At 33.9% G+C, this 22,332-nt stretch overlaps 2 protein-coding genes across 5 annotated transcripts in view; one reads left to right on the forward strand and one right to left on the reverse strand.

Annotated features, from left to right (window-relative positions):
* Positions 1-22,332, forward strand: part of coro7 (coronin 7) — a 199,173-nt gene that overhangs the window by 98,810 nt on the left and 78,031 nt on the right. The gene's annotated exons all lie outside the window — the stretch shown is intronic.
* The window catches only part of vasnb (vasorin b), a 34,417-nt gene continuing 26,131 nt past the window's right edge, over positions 14,047-22,332 (reverse strand). For all 3 annotated transcript variants that reach the window (XM_051100949.1, XM_051100956.1, XM_051100943.1), the window contains one exon: positions 14,047-17,625. In XM_051100949.1, coding sequence (XP_050956906.1) covers positions 15,579-17,597 — 2,019 coding nt within the window. In that variant the 5' untranslated portion in view covers positions 17,598-17,625 and the 3' untranslated portion in view covers positions 14,047-15,578. The remainder of the gene's footprint in view (positions 17,626-22,332) is intronic.

The raw sequence follows: 22,332 nt of genomic DNA on the forward strand, positions 1-22,332 counted from the left end.
TTCGCGAAAGTAGGTTTTTCAAAAAAAGTTAAATACCTGAAAATTTCACCACGTTCACGACTGAATTTTGTCTGATGTGAGCCAAGGATTCTAACGACATAAGACACTTGAGCCTGTGATTGACGGTTTATGTCAGGCCGATTGGGGTGAGAGTTGGTCTCATTGTAGGCGGTGTGAGTACTACCATCCCTCCAAGTTTCAAGTGTCTACGACTTACGGTTTGGTCTGCATGGTCAGTTTTATGTGGAGATCCCTGATCCGTGACCCCTCTAACAGTTACAATAGGGTTTCAGCGCTACGTGCTTGAACCCCTAACAAAATATTATTTATTATTCTGTGACAAAATTATATCATTTTTACGCAGTAAATGAAGCAGTAAAGTACATTTCTTGCCCTCATTTCATTCTAAAGCTGTTTTTCCATTTAACACAAAAGAAGACATTTAAAAAAAACTGTTCCATACAAAAACAGTTCATGCAACAGTAACTACAGCTTTCAAGCGCTATAAAAAGTGTCATATAAGTGCTACAGTAGGTTCAGACGTCATGCAGCAGCTTTGCGTGTGGAAACTAAAATGTATGTTAATTCACTGTATTCATTGCCCTGACAATCTTCCTAAACTGTCACATCTAATTTGCGATTGTATACCGTACAAATTAAAAAATGGCCGGTTTTAATGCAATTCACATCAAAACTGCACTGGTTTTCTCATGTACCATAAACAAACGCGATGTGTTGGTTCAATTTTGCAGATGGAGGATGAGATCTGAGAAGAGACGTTGCGTCTGCTCCTCACGGAAAGCTATCGTATGACCTCAAAAGACTTATATATCGTTGTGTGGAAATGAGCTTTGTGAAGATTCATACTTTTGTGCTTCGTGGAAAAAATAACAGCGTACGGGTTTGGAACGACACGAGGATGAGTAAAATGTCCATTTTGAGTGAACTTTCCCTTTATGTTTAATTTACTTTATACTCACTGGGCTAATTTTGGCTTAATTTTAAGCGTATGTTTTTGTATTTCTCCTCCTTCTCGTCATCAGTGTCATTCTTGTGCTCATGTTTGATGGCTCTGCTGGTTTAAACTGCTTCTTAACTGGCCTGACAACGTCTCATGAAGCTTATGTGCTTCCTGAGCTGCCATTCAGGCTCTCAGTGTGAATCAGACTCGGAGAGCATGTCAATGTCCAGACTCTTCCTGCAATTAAAGTCGAATAACTACCTGCTCTGTGTGACTGCCTGTGAGCGACTGTTTGTTGTAGAGAGCCCACGTCCCGTTTATGAAGCTCTTGCCGAGGTCACGCCGGTCAGAGGTCACGTCTCCTCCTGGCTCGCGGTATAAGACGCTCTTTATGAGGAGAGCTGCGTGGGAGGGCCGCTGCGTTTGTTGAGTTTGGGATTTAACTAGATTCGATGTTACGGCCCACCCATGGATGTGTTAGTGGAATTAGTTCAGCTTCATTTCGCTCGAAATGATTGAATTGTGTGGAATTGTGTGCTTTATAGGAAATATATTTAGGTGATACTGTTCACTGATACTGAATCTGTTGTCTGACTCCTGAACAAATAACTCTTATGAACCAGTTATTTTTAATGAATCAAAAACATACAGTATGACCAGTGCAGTCTGAATCTTTAATGAGCGATTCTTATGAACAGGTTCGGTTTAGTGAGTCAAAACACACTCTGGGACCTTTTAGTGACTTTTCTGACTTAAATTTAAATCCAGTAAATTGGCCTTGGCTATATGTTAAACAAAAATGTGGTAACATATTGCGTTGATTTTTATAAAGTACTACTGACAAAACTCTCGCAAGTTGTATGTGTTTGATTCACTAAAAAGAAAATTAGAGAAAAGAAATGCTCAGGAGAGTCATTTGCTTGAAGGTCAGGCTACTAAAAAGAATCATCTTATAAGAGTCATTTGTTTTGGAATTTAACTCTGCTGTTTGATTATTTAAAAAGAACCAGTTCTTAAGAATCACTTTTCCACTAATTGTATTTTTGATTCATTTAAAAAACAACCAGTTCATAAGAGTAATTTGTCCAGGAATTGGACTGGACTGATTCTGCTGCATGTTTTTGATTCACTAAAAAGAATCATTTAGGAATCAAGTTCATTTAGGAATCAAACTGGTTGTGTGGCCTATTTTTGATTCATTAAAAAGAACCAGTTCATAAGAATTATTCTTTTGGGAATTGAACTACACAGGTTGTGCTGTAGTTTTCAAATCATTAAAAAGAGCCAGATCATGTGAGTCATTTGTTCTACAGTCAGTCTACTCTGATTGAAGTGTATGTTTTATTGATCCAATAAAAGATTTGGCTCATAAGAGTAATTTTTCAAGAAATTGGACTACTGCTGATCATGCTGTATGTTTTTGATTCACTAAAAAGAACTGGCTTATAAAAATAACTTGAGGAAATTGACTACAAGTGGTCACAGTATTTAATGTCTTATGTCATGAACTTACAATTAACAATTATACAACAAAAAGATTGGATGTATTTTAAATAGGCTTTTAATTGGATTTATTTTCTAAATTATTAGCCGCTGTAATATTATGAATAATAATAGTAATAATAATAGTTATTATTATTATTATTGTTGTTGTTGTTGTTGTTGTTGTTGTTGTTGTTGTTGTTGTTGTTGTTTAATTAAAAAATAAATAAATAAATTGTATGTAAATATTACTATTAATTAATAAATTAAAAAATATATATTAGATATATTTTAAATAGGATTTTAATTGGATATATTTTAAAAGTTATTAGCCGCTGTAATATTATAAATAATAATAATAATAATAATAATAATATAGATAGATAGATAGATGGATAGATGGATAGATAGATAGATGGTAGGTAAATATTACTATTAATTGATAAATTGTAAAAATTATCAAATATATAAATGTTGAATAAATTGTTAGCTGCTGTATTATTATGAAAAAATATAAATTAACATTATTAAATAAATAAAAAATAACAACAATAATATTATATAAATATTATTAACTCAATTAAAGTGATGTATATATTAAGATTAATTGATAAATAAACTAAACCAATAATAACATTATTATTATTATTATTATTATTATTATTATTCATAATAGTGCAGCAGCTAATAATTAAACATTTATATATTTAATACATTTTGAATTTAATTTATCAATTAATATTAATATTTACATACGCATTTAATTAATTAATTACATTTATTTTATTATTATTAATAATAATAATAATAATAATAATAAAAAAATATACATGTATATATTAAAATAAATAGCTGTAAATATTAATGGGTATGTAAATATTACTTAATAAATGAATCAATTAATTTTTATATTTATTAAATATGTAAATGTTAACTAAAACAAACAAACATTTACAAATTGAAATGAACAGATCAATAAACACTGAAAAAATAGTTGTTTGTTGGTGATACCCAATGCATTAACTCATGTTAAGAAATTGAACCTTACTGTTAAGTAAAATAAAAAAAACTTCTGATACAGTGTGTTTTGTAGTTACTTCCATTTTTATCAGTTGTTTCATAAACAGTGAGTACAAAGTACAATGTGGTCTTGTGCGACCCTGACACCTCAGGATGAGCCCACCTGAAACCGGATCACCTGAGATCCACCGTTTACTGTTGTCCTCCTACATTATCAACACACTGTTTTCCATTTAACACAGTAAAGCTGCTTTGACACAATCTGTACTGTAAAGATGACTTGACGTAAACTACACAGCTGCTCTCAGTCAGTAATACCCATCTAACGTCTTCCACACGCTATGAAGGATGATTTGAAAGCGATTTGCAGGTGTTTGTTATCAGGATACAGAGCAAAGCACTGCTGGAAAAGGTGCTCTGACTCAAGAAATAAAACTATTAACAGCTCACACTTACTAAAGCTCAGCACCGATGCCAACTAACAGGCGTAGCCCGTCTGAAACCCAAAACACAACAGCACCTCACATGAGCTCTCACCTGGAGGACGGCAGCGTGCAAACGCATGTTCGTGTTAGCGTGGGAAAGCCTGGTTTGCGTTATCAGACATTCGTTCTCAATTTGGTTTCGTGTTTGGCCCAAAACCGAGAGCCTCAGATGCACCGTCAGCCAGCAGAACGTGACCTCGAATAAAGACAGGCAGTGAAATACAAGTTGAGTTTTTCACACATCTGCATCGGCGTTATCTCACAGTTTCTCAGAGGTTTCGGCGCAAATCAGCGCCAGGTCAAATGAAGCAAGCGTGAGCTCACGAAGTTGAAGTGAAAACAAATGACACAAGCGTATTAGTCAATGTTTAGAACGTCTCGCAACCTAATGACCTGGACCTACATCAACAGAGATCTGATTCACACTCCATGCTCACGGACGCCTTCTGGCCCGCTTTGGTTTTGGGTGAGGAATGTGATCTTGGCAGACTGGAAGTTTAAACATAAGCTAATTGGCTCTACCTTCGCCTAAGGGCATAGACAGACCACCTCCGCAAAACCACACTGTTGTATCTAGTCCAATGAAATCATTAAACTATTATTATTATTATTATCCGTTAGATTTATATATTTATTAAAGACATACATGTAATTAAAAATAAATAAAAATAAATAGTAAATATAAATTTAAATGATAAATTAATATTAACTTAGATCAATAAATCAGTTAACAAACAAATTAATTATTTTATTTATTATAATAAATTAATTATTTTTTATGATTTACTATAATTATTATAGGCTAATTGTCTAATTATTATTATCATTTAAATTCATTACATTTCTATATTTATTAAATACATAATGTAATTGTTATAAAAATAAATACATAAATACTAAATGTAAAAAAATTAATTGAAAATTAATTGAAAAATTCACTTTTCTATATCATTAATTATTTATTAAACATGCAATTTTTAATAAAAGATATAATTAAATTTCGTATATTATTTAATTTTTACATTATTATTTAAATGAATTAAATGTATATACATATTAATTACATAAACCTAAATGTTTAATAAATAAGGGTTATAAATGAACAATGATAAATTAACATTAACCTAGATCAATAAATCAAAGATTAATAAATAAACACAACTATATATATATATATTATATTACCCAAGATCAATAAATGATCAGTAATTCCCATTGCATTAACTAATGTTTACAAATTTTAACCTTTAAATTTGCATAACAGTATTACTTGCATCAAATAAAGTGTATTTTACAGTTCTTTCTATTTTTGTCAATTCTTTGCTGTAGTACAGTGTGCCCTTATGCATTTTTTGCACAGCTGGTTCATTACCAAATGCCAGCTTCAGACAGTTCTAGTCCTGTAAGTGAAAAATTAATAGACAAAGAAACGCTGTGAAGGGCGAGAGGATGTGAACTCAACGCTGCTGCCTACCTTGAATTACAACAAGAAGCCTAAGGACACGCATTTTTGCACTGTGGGTGACTTGAGCAACACACTCGCACACACACACACACATTGTGGAAGTGCAAACACGGGCCTCATAAAGCGGTGCAGCTAGAGAGGCTTAGAGCGTGACAGTAGGAGCACGGCCCAAAAACACAGCCTGCAGTCATCGCTTCTGCTCATGAAAGAACAATATCTCAGGCCCAGCACAGAGACGTGTGTGTGTGCGTGTGTGCATTGGTGCTTCACTGTCCCTCGCAGACAAAGCCTGAGCGGGATTCAGGAGCAGCTGTGTCGGACCACACAGACACTAGTTTGACAGCAACACAAACACATCTGTGGTCACCTACGCCCAACACTGGACTCACCCTACGGGGAATTACAATGGGTCTGTTCTTTATGTTTCTGCTGCCTTCACCTACAACAGTTCTTTTCTTGTTTCAAAAATAAAAATACTAAAGCATCCAGGAAGCATGTGAAATCATTAGGGTTGAGAACTGAGAATCTGGTCTTATTCAGAACCGGTCGCATTCTTAAAAACAATACTAGAACCGGAACCGAACACAAGAATACAGAGCAACCAGTGTAGTCTGATTTTGATCAAATGATTCTCTTGAGCCCCTTCCTTTCAGTGAATTAAAAACAAGTGCAGCCAGTTCGTTCAGTAGATTCAAAAACTGAATGAGTCTTATGAACTGCTTTTAGTGAATCAAAGGCATATTGCACAGTGCCACCAGTGAAGTTCAATTCCTGAACAAATGACTCTTATGAGCTGATTCTTTGTAGCGAATCAAGAACATGCAGCACAACCTGTGTTGTCCGATTCCCAAACTAATGACTCTTATGAGCTGATTCTTTTTAGCAAATCAAGAAAATGCACCATGATCAGTGTAGTCCAATTCCTAAACAAATGACTCTTATGAGTTGATTCTTTAAAGCGAATCAGGAACATGCACCATGATCAGTGTAGTCCGATTCCTAAACAAATGACTCTTATGAGTTGATTCTTTAAAGCGAATCAGGAACATGCAGCACAAGCTGTGTTGTCCGATTCACAAACTAATGACTCTTATGAGCTGATTCTTTTTGGTGAATCAAAAACATGCAGCATGACCAGTGTTGAATGATTCACCAATTAATGACTCATACAAACCGTTTCTTTTTAGTGAATGAAGACCATGCAGAACGATCGGCATAGTCCAAATCCTAAACTAATGTCTCTTATGAGCTGATTCTTCTTAGTAAATCAAGAACATGCAGCGCGAACATACTAGCTGATTCTTTTTATTGCTTTAAGACCATGCAGCACAACCCGTGTAGTCTGATTCCCAAACTAATGACTCTAATGGTTCTTTTTAGTGAACCAAAAACATACCGCATGACCAGTGTGGTCTGATTCGCAAACAAATGACTCTTACAAACTGGTTCTTTTTAGTGAATCAAGAACATGCAGCATTATCAGTGTCGTCCGATTCCTAAACAAATGACTCGTATGAGCCGATTCTTTTTAGTGAATCAAAAACGTGGTGCGATCAGTGTAATCTGATTCTTAAACAAATTACTCTTATAAACTGATTCTTTTTAGTGAATCAGGAACATGCAGCACAACCTGTGTAGTCTGATTCCCAAACTAATGACTCAAGTGGTTCTTTAGTGAATCAAGAACATGCGTGATCAGTCCAATTCCTAAACAAATGACTATTATGAGGTGATTCTTTTCTTGTTAATGTCAGGAATAACGGGTCACTGTTTTGATGCTTACAATTATTGGCATCACACTTCATTTCCGCAAAATGTGGATCAAGTTTGTAAAATATTTTTGTCTGCTAAGTGGACGTCCCACCAGAACCATCTCCAGGATCCAGCACCTCTGAGGTTTTCGCATTAGTATCCCAGCTTGTTTTCCTCTCATGCCTTTATTCGTCTCCATTGTTCAGTTAAATCCCCATCCAACCTTCTTTTACTTTTGCGGTTCATAATATCCACATGCTCATGTGGAGCTCAGTGTTCACGGCATTCTTCTGTCATTATTCTTTCATTTTCTCTATTTTTCTTCATCATTCCAGTCTTGCCAGTCCTCATCTTCTCTATCAGCGATGCTAGCGTCAGCATTCCTGTGGTCCGTGGCCCCGGGGCCGGTTTCAAACCCTGCGAGAGCACAATCTGTACGGCTCATTTGTCTCTCAGAGACTCAGTAAAGACTCAAAATGTCTTTATTTAAGAGATCTTCAGAATGGCTTGAACTGCTGATGAACTGGCCTGTGTGGTTTTGCTGCTGCAGGAAATCAAAGATTTCAGAGAAAGACAAAATCTCGGCCATGACCCTCTATGACTCTCCTCCAGCATAACCTGCGTGTCTGCGGCCGTGGCCGCTCATGTGATGTGGTGGGATGTTGTTGGTCTGTTTTACTGCTACTGTATCGCACACATTAAACAATAGCATTAGGTTACAATGGACAGAGTAGGTATAGCATGTTGCTTTCTCTTTCTTTGAGGCCAAACTCCAAGCCTTTTAGAAGTGAATATGACCTTTTTTTTAAAGCTATTTTCTTGATTCTCTTTTATTTATTTTTGTTTAATAATGAAAGTAATTTTTCTTTGAAATTGAAAAGCTAGAATAAAATGAAAATGTTAGATGAAAAATTTCCTTGGCAACTAACTGAAATAACTAAAGCGAAAATAACAGTAAAGCTAAAAAGAAATATATATTTTAAAAAACACATAAAAAGAATGGCAATAACTGAAATAAAATGAAGCTAAATAGAAATATTACAACAACAACAAAAAACTAAAAATAATGGCAATAGCTGAATTATAAAAAAAAAACTGAATTTAAAGTAATACAGTTAATAAAAGTAAAGGTGAAATAAAAAAGCAAAATAGAAATATTGAAAAAAATAAAACAAAGAAATTACAGTACATTATAAAATTACTAATTTAAAATTGTAATAAGAAGTATAAAAATATATAAATAAAAAACCCTAAAACTAATGGCAATAACTAAAATAGGTTTAAATAGAAGTACTACAATTAATACAAATAAAGCAGAAATAAAGTAAAGCTAAATAAAATTATTACAAACAAAACCCCCATAAAACTAATGGTAATAACTGAAATAAAATATGTTTAATTTGAAGTACTAAAATTAATACAATTAAAGCGGAAATAAAATAAATGGAAATTTTACCAATAAATAAATACATACATACATACATACTAATAGCAATAACTGAAATAAAATATGTTTAATTTGAAGCTCTAAAATGAATACAAATAAAGCTGAAATAAAATAAATAGAAATATGACCAAAAAAAAAAAACTAAAACTAATGGCAATAACCGAAGTAAGTTTAATTTGAAGTACTCAAATTAACACAATTAAAGCGGAAATAAAATAAAACTAAATGGAAATATTACCATAAATGAATGAATAAATATAACTATATAAATAAAGCTAAATAGAAATATTACAAAAAAAACTAAAACTAATGGCAATAACTGAAATAAGTTTAATTTGAAGTACTAAAATGAATACAAATAAAACAAGTAAAATAAAGCTACATAAAAAATATTGCAAAACATAAAACTAATGGCAATAACTGAAATAAAATAAGTTTAATTTGAAGTACTACAATTAATACAACTTAAGCTGAAGTAAAATAAAGCTAAATATTTTAAGTACTAAAATTAATAAAGTAAAGCTAAAATAAAAAAATAGAAATAATAATAAAAAAACAGTACATTACAAAATGACTAATCCAAAATGGTAATAAAAACTATAAAAATATATAAAATAATACAAAAATAAAACTCCCTGGTGCTAATTATTTAGCAATAAGTATGCACAATATATGGAAATTATTTTGCTTTTGTTGATATCTGACTTTTTGTATCATTAACTGATTAAATATTTAATTTTTCTGCCTGTTTTACAGTTTGTTCAGCTGGTTAGCGCTTTCATTTACTAGACTTATTTTTCATAATTCAGTCTTTTTGAAAGCAAATTTTAAAAGTTATCTGTCCTGTTGCACATTATAATGTCTTATGTCTTTAGTAGCATACAAGCTTTTCATTTTAGTTTTTAGTTCTTTTTTAAATTTCCTCCAAAGTAATACAGTATTTGTGTGGTCACTGGACAAAAAATAATTGCTATCAGCCTGAAATTTCAATATCAGTGCGTCCCTAGACTGTAAATCTATCCCTCACAGCCTCTTTGTCATTAAATATGCCGTCTACCTGACTGAATTTCATACTCATGTTTTTACCTGTAGGTTCTGTGTAACAGTAGAGCATTAATAGCAAGAACGAGGCATAACCCAGGACAAAAAAATGTGAGGGGGAACCTATTTTCATAAGACACACGACCCTGTGTTAAGGCCTGGCGTCATCACTCTCGAACTGAGTTTGGAAACGAAATCTACACAAAAAAAAGCAGGAGCAGAACAATATTTACTCAGCAGTAATTTTCTGTGGAATTTTTGGAAGATAATTTGAAAAAGTCAGCTCGGGTGTCTACAATAGGCTCTTTGAGCCGCTCGGTTTGAGTCTGGCTTTGGAGCGCGGCCAGAGGACCAGCTCTCTTAAAATCACTGAATAAAGAAGGCCTTTTATTGAAAAGCTGGAAAGCAGACGCACACACACGTTCAGCAGCCCACCGCCGTCCGCACACGCACACACACACACGCCTGTGACTGACGTGCGCTTTTACGCTTTCTAGCCAAATCTGCCTCCATCTGATGCCTTGGCTGTTGTTCTCTCAGCTTGAGTTTTGAGGTGAGGCCGTGTGAGAGTTTCTGTTGTTTTTAATTGTTTGACATGATTACCCTCATTACAAATGGAAATGCTATTAGTGCTGGACAGCGGTGGTCTGTTTTATGTGTTTGTGTTGTTAAACGGCTTTAATATACAACAGATTGCAGCTGGATGCATGACTTTGGAGGCGGTGTGAGCATTTGAGGCAAACCCGTCCAAATGTACCTGTAAAAACAGGTGGGTGGTCAGTCCAAAGGATGTGCGTATTAAAAAACAACGCTCATTAGTTCTAGTCCACTGACGTAGATGGAGGCCAAACGGCACTTATTAGATTCGCCGATCGTTTGTTTTCAATAAAAATTCCTGTTTACCTCAAGCTTTCTCCATAAAGGAAAATCTATTACCTTTCCCTGGCACTCAAACTCTAAAATTCCTCATAAAAGTTTGCTTTGGGGTGGCGCGCTCGCAGATGGTGTTGAGGATGCTAGCGCTCGCTCTGTGCAAACTCCTCTGGAGAAAAAGAGAAAAAAAAAACACTTATTTTTTGTCTGTTAAATCTTGTTACCAAAAACACATTTAACTCAAAACTGGACTTTATAACTCCCAATTGGTAGTACATATCTCGTAATTGTGACAAAAATGTCAGAATTGCAAAGAAAAAAGTCAGAATTGCGAGATATAAACTTGCAATTGCAAGAAAATGTCAATTGTGAAAGTCAATTTTGAAAATGTCAAAACTTAATTGTGAGTTTATATCATGCAATTCTGAGAAAAAGTCGCAGTTCTGACTTTTTTTGCAATTGTGGGGAAAAAAAGTCAGAATTGCAAGAAAAAAAGTCAGAATTGTGAGATACAAACTCGCAAATACAAGAAAATGACGATTGTACATGTCAGTGTCAGTTTTGAAAATGTCCTCTTAATTGTGAGTTTATAACATGCAATTCTGAGACAAGAAGTTGCAGTTCTGACTTTTTTGCAATTGTGAGGAAAAAAAAGTCAGAATTGCAACATATAAACTTGCAATTGCAAGAAACTGTTAATTTTGAATGTCAGTGTTGATTTTGAAAATGTCAAAACTCAGTTGTGAGTTTATATCACACAATTCTGAGAAAAAAAGTTGTAATTCTGACTTTATTTCTCACAAGTCTGTTTATTTCACGCAATTCTGAGGAAAAAAGTCAGAATCACAAGATATAAACTCAGTTGTGTCAATTGTGCCTTTCAGTGTCAATTTTGAAAATGTCAACTTAATTGTGAGTTTATAACATGCAATTCTGAGAAAAAAGTTCTGACTATTTTGCAATTGTGAGGGGAAAAAAAGTCAGAATTGCAAGAAAAATTGTCAGAATTGCAAGATATAACCTCGCAACTGTCAGAAAAAAAAAATCTGAATTGCAGGAAAACAGAATTTTGTGATATAAACTCTCAATTGCGAGTTATAAAGTCAGAATTGTGAGTTATGAACTTGCAATTCTGACTTTATTTCGCAATTGCAGGAAAAAAGTCAGAATTGCAAGAGAAATGTCAATTGTATTGCAAGGAAATGTTAATTGTGAATGTCAGTGTCAATTTTGAAATTGTCAAAACTCAACTGGAGTTTATATCGTGCAATTCTGAGAAAAAGTCACAATTCTGACTTTCTCACAGTTATGAGTTTATATCACATAATTCTGAGAAAAAAGAATTGCAAGTAGGGCTGGGCAATATGGCCAAAAAAATTATCACTTTTTTTTTTTTCCCCACATCAGTCAATATCAATAATTATCACAATAAATGTAAAAAATGTATTTCTTTCAAGTTTAAAGGCAGATTTCTGCTACAATGTGAAAGTTCTAAAAACCAGTGCCCGGTTGCATAAAGCACCTTAAGTGTAATTTTCCCTTAAGATCGCCCTTATGTTTCCCTTACACTTAAGGGCGTTGCATAAAATATCCCTTAAATGTCACTTAAGGGTTTCTTTAGTTGAAACGTCATAGACCCTTAGAATTTCTATTAAGTATCCCTTAAACCCCTTTAAGTGTTACATAAAGCCCCTTAGCTGTCATTTCCCTAAGTATAACATAAGGTATGGAAAATGTCACCTTAAGTGTTAAACAGCGCGCTGATTCAATCCACGATCGTACTCTTTATATGTTAAACAGATTAATTTAGGCATTTATTCACACATAACCATTGATTAAATTACATTCACACATAATACCTCAAACAAGAGTCCGTCACACACGAGAACAAATTCATATTCGATATTTTATTCCTGTATTTTCCTACGTATTACCTGGAGATAACTTAAAAAACACACATAAACCGTATATTGTCGCAATCGTGTGTTTATTGTGTTTGTATTCCATCATAACACTTCTATGAGTCCGGATTGGACTTTCAGCGCAAGAGCGCCCTCCGGCTTCGAGTATGAATGAAACATACGCTTCATAATGTTCACATCGCCTCGGAAACTCAATAAAATGATTTTTCAGAATTTTTCGTTTTGAGTCAATTATCAGTTTGAGTTTCCGTCTCGCTTGGTCCTTCTCGTTTATATTTGGTTTATATTTTGTTCTCCTTATCCGTGTTATACTGTTTTCTGTGAAAACTTACACCACTATCTGCATTACAAAATAACGTGTCCATAGCAACAATAGATTTTTTTAACGGCAAACCTTGAATCGCTGTCGTAAAACACTTAACGGTTTCCCTTTTAGTAAGGGAAGTGTTTAAGGGATTATATGCAACACCCTTAAATCATCCCCTTAGGTAAGGGGAAATCATGCCTTAAGTTTCATACTTAAGGGAAAAACTTAAGGCTCTTTATGCAGCTTAACTGTGGCTTCAAACTATTCTTTATGGTCAGAACATGACACACACTTCATGTTTTTTTACTTCCTTACACTTTTTCCAGTCATTTTTCGTTAGCAAAATCAATGTCTTAATAGAAAAAAATTAATTTCTTAGTTCTGCATGTTTTATAGAGTAATATTTTTTAAAATCAAGAAACTTTGTTTATGTTAAAGCTTTATGTTGCCTGATATTAATAATAATAAAAACTTTTTTTTTGTCTCTTAAAAATACACATTTGATAGTAGCTTGAGTTAGGATGCAGATGTAGATTTATGTTCATTATCAAAATCAGTAATATCTGTAAAAATTTAGAAACCTCATTTGTATATGGTGAAATTTATTTATTCTGACTTTTTGAGGGTTTTTTTTTATTATTATTATTATTATTATTAACCATTGCTCTTCCATGGTATCATACACTATATCATGATAACAACAGTTAAAACCACAAATAGCACCTCAGTACCATGGTAAAATGTAATATGGTTTGTATCAAATATTGTATCAAACTCTTGTTATCGTTTATTGAAGAAATTTATATTGCACGATAATAAACGTTATTGATTTATTGCCCAGCCCTAAATAAATTCGCAGTTGTGAGGGGAAAAAGTCAGAATTGCGTGAAAAACTCAGAATTGTGAGAAAAGAAATGTCAGAACTCAGTTGTGAGTTTATATCGTGCAATTTAGAGAAAAAAAAAAGTCAGAATTGCAAGAAAACCTCAGTTGTGAATGTCAATGTCAATTTTGAAAATGTCAAAACTGAATTATGAGTTTATATCATGCAATTCTGAGAAAAAAGTCACAATTCTGACTTTATTTCTTGCAATTAGTTTATACTGTATCACGCAATTTTGGGGAAAAAAAGTCTAATTGCGAGTTTGTATATCATGGTTCTAAAAAAGAGAATTGTGAGATATAAAGTCACAATAACCTTTTTAAATTTTTTATTCTGTGGCGGAAACAGGCTTCCATAACAGAGACATGCATTGTTAATCAGACCAGACCAAAAAAAAACTGTAGCTTAATTCATTTTTTATTTTGTTTACAGCTTTTTGAAAATACATATCATACATATACACACATCTCCTTATAGACAAAAGAAAAAAAGTATAAAAAAAAAAGCTTCCCAAATGAAACAGGGAAAATTAGAGGCAGATCTGATCAAAAATATTCACAAATATTTTCAATACTTCATACTGCTGTTTTTTTTTTTTTTTTTTTTTTTTTTTTTTTTTTTTTTTGTTTCCAGTTTGGATATTCCAACAACAACAAAATATGTTCAATTACAAATCCTCCTTCTTTTAAGCAGAAGGTTTCATATACACTAAACACAATTTCATTTTACGTTTTCATTTTATTTTTTGGAAACATCATTTGACAGGTGTGTAGAACAAGTGCTAAAATAGTAACACGTTTCCTCACAGAGGTAAATCAGCACAGCTTCCCACTGTCTCTTCTCAGTTTGGCATGTTGTGGTAAACTTTAAGATTGGTAAACTTCGTCTGGATCATTTTTAGATTCTTTCATGCTCTTTCTTTATATCTTGCACATAAATGGTAAACTCTGGATAGCTCAGAGTTGAGGTGTGTTTTTAGACCTCCAATACATTAAGCTATATGCATTTGTGTTTTTGAACTTAAGGCAAAATGGTGTTGACTGCAAGTGACTAGAAATTTCTGCCAGGTAACATAAATAGTGCAAAGGCTAATTTAGCAGACAGGTCTAGGAAACAACCCCCTTTTTTGGTATATAAATAAATAATTTAAAAGATCCCACCAGTAGCTTCCAATGATATATTCTGAGCCTGATTTGTGTTATGTATATTAATCTGGTTTTGAATCAGCCATCTTCCTGTTCAACCTTAGTTTAGCCTCTTTTTCTGAGGGCAAAGGGGGATAGGGGCTAAAAAATAGAGGAGGGATTTAGTTTCAAGTCTGGATAGACTTTCAACTGCTTAGACTGTCTGACATTTCCAAACTAAAGCCTTTGATTCACTCGCTGGTGCAAGTAAATTTTAATCTTCAAAGTTTTTAATCTGGTGATTTGTCTGTGAGTCACGAGATATGGGGGAAGAGCAGCCGCCTGGTAACAGTCACATATTTGTACAAAAACATTTACAAAAAAGGTACAAATATAAAACAAAGAAACAATTAGACAAAGCATGGACAAAGTCAGCACTGTCACTTAAGTCCATATCTTCAATTACCCACTCACACGTAGGGCTTACGGTTCACAGTTAGTGCAGCTCCTAAGGAGTTGCACACAGGTGCTACACATCTAAATTTCACCTACATTTTTTCAGTCAGCCGTATGTCCTTTTTACAATTTGGCAGCCTTTTTAAAATGCACCAAAATCTGTAGAGTCAGATTTTTCACACGATAAAAGGCACTTAGGCAGATGTCATTTTGACAAAAATGCCCTTACAGGATTGCACCAAGTGCCACCCTCTTTTCACAAAGAACCTGGTGGCTGGTCTCACTGTCCATGGTGGTGCCTTGTAAGGCTGTATCGTTCATGCTTTAGCATGCGAGTAAGTCACAAGCCTTTTGCAATTATCAGAAATACGAAGGTTTCAAACTGTTCATGTTGTTGTTCGCAGTACAGTGATCCTGCATGAGAGGCTCCTCGTAGTCCAAGCCACCGTTTTGTGTTGTTGACGGACAGGAGATAATCTCTTGCTTTTGGGGTAGTGCCCCATTGTCCAGACCCTCCAGCTCCAGCTGCGATGGATCACATTCTAAGTCCAGGTGTCCCTTTGATTTCTTTTTGTGCATGTAGCAAGCTACCCCAACAGCCACGGCCACCAGGACTAGCAGAAGAAGGATGGCGACTGCGGGGATGAGCATTGTAGTAAGCTTCGGGTCCTCTAGTCGTGCTCCAGTGGGACTTGGCTGCTGGCTGATCGTCTGGGTCTCTATGCATACTGTCTCCATATCCCCAGATTCACCCATGGGACTGGCGCATACAGAATACGTAGAGTTTTGCTGTAGTCCACGCAAGGTGTATTCCGGGTAAGTTGCTGGCACGTTGAGGTGCTTGGCACGTTTATCTGGTCCAGAGAGGTTCTTGTAAGTTATCTTGACGGCACGGATGTAGGGGCGCATATCGATGTACCGGTGAAGGTCTAGGAGTATTGAGGAGCTTGTTACTAGTGTTGCTGTTATTTCAGGTTCTAGGACTGTAGAGTCCTCTGTAGGGTCCTCATGAGGTGGTAGGTCTTCCTCTTTCTCGCAGTATCTCCCTGAAGTTCCAGGTAGACAAATGCACTCTAAACGTCCTTTGTTGTCCAGCCAACATGTTCCTCCATTTAGGCAAATATTGGGCGGGCAGAAGGGTGATTCTAGGTCTGGATCGATACTAGTACTTGGGGTCGGAGGTGGAGGCTCATTGTCGGTTTCCGTAGAGGGGTTATCACTTGGTTTGGCAGGGAGGACTGCACGAGTGGTACTTGGCAAACTGGTGACCGGAGCTGGCGGTGCCGCAGTGGTCTTTACAGTCCGAGTCGTAACAGTTGTGGTAATCGGACATCCGAATTCTCTGTGTGAGAGTCGCTCCAGCACCTTCCCGGAATTAAAGGGAGGAAAGTGGCAGCGTGTCTCTTCCGTCCTACCCAACTGAATTTGCTTGGTTCGCAGCCAACTAGGAAACCAAGCCAAATTGCAAAGACAGTTGAAAGGGTTCTCTGCAACGGTCAGTCTTTCTAGGTGAGGAAAGAGCTGGGTCAAGGTCTCCGGCAACCCTTGCAAGCTTAGATTGCTGATATCCAGCTCCTGAAGCTCGGAGAGTTTCTCAAAGTCCTCCCATTTCACCGGTCCCATGGGATTTCCAGCCAAGCTCAAAGTGACCAAGCCCCTTGCATCCCGCAATACCCCTGGAAAGGTTGTTAGCTGGTTATTGGAGATGTCGAGCTCATGGAGATTCTTGAAGCTTCCCAGGAGCTCCTCGTTTAGGCTGGTAAGTCCCAGCCCACCCAGTTTCAGTGACTCCAACTTGGGTGTCTGGAGGTCATTCGGCCCTGGTGATGGGATGCTGTTGAATCGCAAGTCGAGCAGAAGCAGATGGGGCATTTTCAGGACAGGCATTATTGTCAGTTTATTCCCTTGTAGCTTGAGCTCCAACAGCTGCTGTAGGCCATCAAAAGCAGCAGGATGGATGCTCTCTATGAGGTTGCTGTAGAGATACAGCCTCTCCAGATGTTCGAGTCCAGCAAAGCTGTCCTTGGATATGTGGACGATCTGGTTCGCCGACAGGTCCAGATTGTGGAGAGAGGACAGGGGTTCAAACACACGATCTGGCAGTTCGGTCAACTTGTTCTGGCTTAGATCCAGCATCTCCAGGCTTTCCAAATCAAGGAAGTCCTCTTGGGAAAGGGACTCAATGCCGTTCTTGAACACATAGAGATTCTTAGTCGTCGCCGGTACTTCGCTGGGCATTTTAGTGTTTTTCCGGCTAAAGCAGAATATGGAGTCTTGGACTTGGCAGGTGCAATCCTTCGGACAGGTGACGGCCAATACTGAAGAACACAAGTGTTGATAGAACAGGAGGTGCAGCAGTAGAGGGAGGAAGAGCTTCATATTGCTGCCTACATTCACCCCTTCAAGCCTGCAATGAAACAAGAAAACCAAGTAAATATTTGCACAACTCAACTTCATATTGTATCCTGAACCTACACAAAGTTTCTTACTTCCTCTTAGCAAATTCGAGGCATACTGCAGTGGCATGGTGTTTGTTTCTCTACTTTCCAGAGTCTATGAGGTCAGCCTTTTTATGTGGCAGTGTAAAAGGGTTTGCTTTAGACCAAGTGCTTTCAAAGCGTGATCAAAGGCGAGGACTTTTGACATGGTTGTACTCAAACAACAGGTAATGGTAGTGACGTACCGTCCTGCTGGAACCTTACACTGGACTTAAAGGTGATGTTGACCTTACTTTTTTCTTTGTTTATAAAAAAAAAAATGCATTTTATCATTAATGCTATTAATGCTATTTGATGTAATCCTTAGCAGATTTTGAAATTATACTCCATTTTTCATAATGTTATGATGCCTAAATTAACATGTAGCATTTAAAGCAATTGATTCGCATTGGGATACATGGACTCGGGGCTTGGACTCTGACTCAGATTGCAATTTTTCATGAACTTGGACTTAGACTCAAACTCTGGCATTTTGTACGCACATATTTTTCAGAGTATAGACGAATCCACGTTCAGTTCATTAAAAACTAGGACTCGGACCCAACACTACAATTGACTGTAGTTTTCAGTGTTTAATTTTGAATTTATTTTAAACAAAATAGTATAATATTTTAATTGGTGCATCTTTAATTGCAGCTGTTTGCTGGACATTTAGATTCGCCATTGTTTACAACACACATACTGAATTGCTGATGCATATTGTGGTCTTGAGTCTTTTTGGGGGAGTGATTTGTACACTTTCCACAAACATTCAGATTTTTTTTTTTTTTTTTTTTTTTATTCATCCATTTAATGTCAAGATCCAGAGATGCACTGGTGCACGCCAAGTCCGTCTCGAAGATTTGACCTTGAACACCAGACACAGAGCTCATCAGATGAGCTCAGACACCTTTAGGGAGGAACGTGAGAGTTGGGGAGGAGAGCGAGAGCAAGAAAGATAAAGAGCTATGAAGCTTGGGAAGTGGTTTATCATCTGCTGTGAGATCAGTCGCTGCCGTATCTGGCCTTGAAAGGAGGGGTGGAGACGTTTCGTTCTCCCTCACCATTTCCCTTCTTCTGTTTCTCTCCGGGACAGTGTGGGGGGTTTTATATTAGAAGTTCACGCTGAGGTGAAATTCCCTCACTCAGTTTTATTGGATGCTACAGAGAGATAGTAGGATCTTTATGTTCCCTCCTGCTGCATTATTGAAGCATCACTCTTGTTGCCCTGCTGCTGATCCCCGTGTTGTTCTGCAGTTATTTACAATAGGAAATATCTCTGAATCAAATTAACCTTTTTTTGGGCAATTTTTATTCAGTGTTGGATGATAGGAAGTTGCTAGTCGTCTTGTGAGGTCGACGCAAGGTTCTAAAGCTCTTTTTAATAATATGTGGCTATTTTTAATTATATTTTGAGGTGCATTCTTGCTAAAAGTTACTGGAAATCATGCATTTTCATTGAAAATGGGCTCTTAGATATGACATGAGTGACAGTGACCATTTGTAGTGACTGTAATGACCCCCAGGGGTCCATACCAAAACCATACCAAAAAAACAAAAAAACATATTTGTTACTAGAAAAGCATTTTAAATAAAATAAAGTATAAAAAATCTTAAAATTAAGTTTCTTATTTTCATTTTGCTTTATCATATTTAGTAATATTTTGAATTAGCTTTTATGTTTCAGTTTTCATTTTAATTGTAAGTTTTAGTACTTTGCTAGTGTTTTTTGTCATTTTAATAGTTTTTAATATTTTTATAAAATGTGTTGTATCATTATTATTATATTACAAACTTATGAATTAATTAATTAATTTATTTATTTATTTATTTTTAAAGCAATTCTAAATAGTTACAGGGTCATTATAGTCAACTAAAGCTAAAACCATAACAAAAATAAAATAAACATAATTTATGTCAGCTAGGTGTATTTCTTATTTTTATTTAGTTTAACTTAATGTTCTAAAATAACTTAAACTAAAACTTAAATAAAAATTAATGAAACAAATATATGGACATAATTAAACAAAAAACAACTAAAACTAATATAAAGAGAAAAAACAATTAATATGTATTATTAATATTCTTAATTAGTTAAATGTAAATTGTATTATATTTTATTATTATAATTTGAAATATTTATTTATATTTTATTCTGATTATAATATAGCATATATAATAATAAAATTAATACAATTTAATTGTACATTTATTATTAGCATAATTATTTTAAAATATTATTTGCATTTTAATTTATTATAATAAATCATTTTAATTATTATAATATAATTAATGTAATTTATTAATTATTATTGTTGTTGTTGTTTGTTGTTTGTTGTTGTTAAAATATATTTTATTATTTATTAAAAATATTTGATAAGTGTGAAAGACCTTAAACTTAATTTATGTCAGCTTGTATTTCTTATTTTTATTTAGTTTAACTTAATGTACTTAAACTAAAACTGAAATAAAAATTAATGAAACAAATATATGGACATAATAAAAAATAATAATAAATAAATATAACTAAATAAATAAATAAATAAAACTATAATAAAGAGCAAAAACACAACACAATTATTCAAACTTATCCAAAATTAAAATGAAAACAAAATATTCAAACAAAAAGAAATTAAAAATATTAATAAAATAATATATAATAAATAATATTAGTATGTCAATAATAAATAAATTAATAAATAATATTTAAAATATTTATTCATGAAATATACAGTGATACTATGAAATATGTTTACATGTGAAATATGTGTACATTTTCTTTGTTTTGACTGCAAATGATACCAACACAATACAACATGACTCACTTCCTCAAACCTCACAATACTAGTTTGTATGTGTTGAGGAAACTGTAATCCTTACATCACCACCGTCATCAACACACACTTTAAGTTCAGCCAGGGACAGTCATCCCGAGAGAGAGATGATCTGCTTGCCTTTGGTCATTTTTTTCCCTCTCTGTCTAAAAAGCAGTGGAGCAGGTTTAGACATTCCTGCTGCTCCGTCCCATTGACTCGCTGGCTGTGATGCAAGCGTCTGCCTTTTGACACTGGCTTTAGTTGACGCTCAGTGCAAATAAAGCAGGGAGAAAAAAAGCTCAGGCGTGCAGCCAAGCACACGCATATTTCTCTGAAACTAATCCTCGGCTTATTACGTGTGCGCTGTTTGCTCCGTCTGCCTTTTTTCCTATTTAATGAAACTTTTTCTTGACACAAAAGCGAAAAAATGTGTCTGAAATGTCAGTACTTGGAAAGAAGATCACATAAGGTTCAGAAGGGCATGAAACATTTGTTATGTTCGGGCACTGATGTGTTTTTGGCACCGTATAGCTATTGTTCTGTAGCTGTGATCTATCTTGTTGGAATCGACAAGATCTTACAACAGGGGTGAGTGAAAGAGTAACACATGCACCGTTTCCTTCACCAAAAGCTCTCCATTCAGCGATGCATGGCGCTTTACAGTCCGTGAGAGCTGATTAGTTGTTTTACTGGAGGCAGTGATGGGAAAAAAACACGCAGACCTTCCAGATAACCCGATAACAGGTGGAGCGCAGTGCTTTATGGGCAGTTAATCATGAGGGGGTCGGAGGTCGCCCCTGTCCCATGGTGTTTGGATCTCAGTGTACCGTGGGAATGTCCCCAATTGAATTTGTGCGAAGTCCGAGGTAGACCAAATAAAATTGAAGCAGATTTTATATATATATATATATATATATATATGTGTATATATGTGTGTGTGTGTGTGTGTGTGTGTGTGTGTGTATATATATATATATATATATATATATATATATATATATATATATATATATATATATATATATATATATATATATATATATATATATATATATATGTATATATGTATATATATATATATATATATATATGTATATATATATATATATATATGTATATATAATAAATTAATTCATTTGAAAATATGATTTGCATTTTAATTTATTGAAATAAATATTATTTATTATTTTTATTATAATAAATATTATGTATAAAGTAATTAATAAAATATATAATTGCATATTCTTTATTCAATTCATAACATATAATTGTATATTTGTTATCATCACCATCATCATTTTAAAATAAAATAATTTAGTATAATACATATTATTTATTATTATTATTTATTATATAATTTATTATTATTATTATTATTATTATTATTAAAATACTTTATTATTCGTTTATAATAATTAACCTATAATAATATGATTTTAAAATAATAATAAATAAATAAATAATAATAATAATAATAATCTGATTTAATCTCTGTTGTTGTTGTTTAGAAAAAAATGCTATCTTCTTCTTATATAATTAATAAAATGTAATTGTATTATTATTTAATATGATTATTATTATTATTTAAAATATTTATTCATATTTTATTCTAATTATAATAAATATTATATAATATAATTAATAAAACATAATTGTACATTATCTTTTAAAAATATTTTTATTTCTTAATTTATAAAACAATTTTATTATTTTTTTTAATATTCTTAATTAGCAAAATGTAATTGTATTTTTTCATTATTATTGTTTGAAATATTATTCATATTTTATTCTAATTATAATAAATATTTTATATTATAATAT

The sequence above is a fragment of the Labeo rohita genome, chromosome 3 (genome assembly GCF_022985175.1).
Source record: "Labeo rohita strain BAU-BD-2019 chromosome 3, IGBB_LRoh.1.0, whole genome shotgun sequence".
NCBI lineage: Eukaryota > Metazoa > Chordata > Actinopteri > Cypriniformes > Cyprinidae > Labeo > Labeo rohita.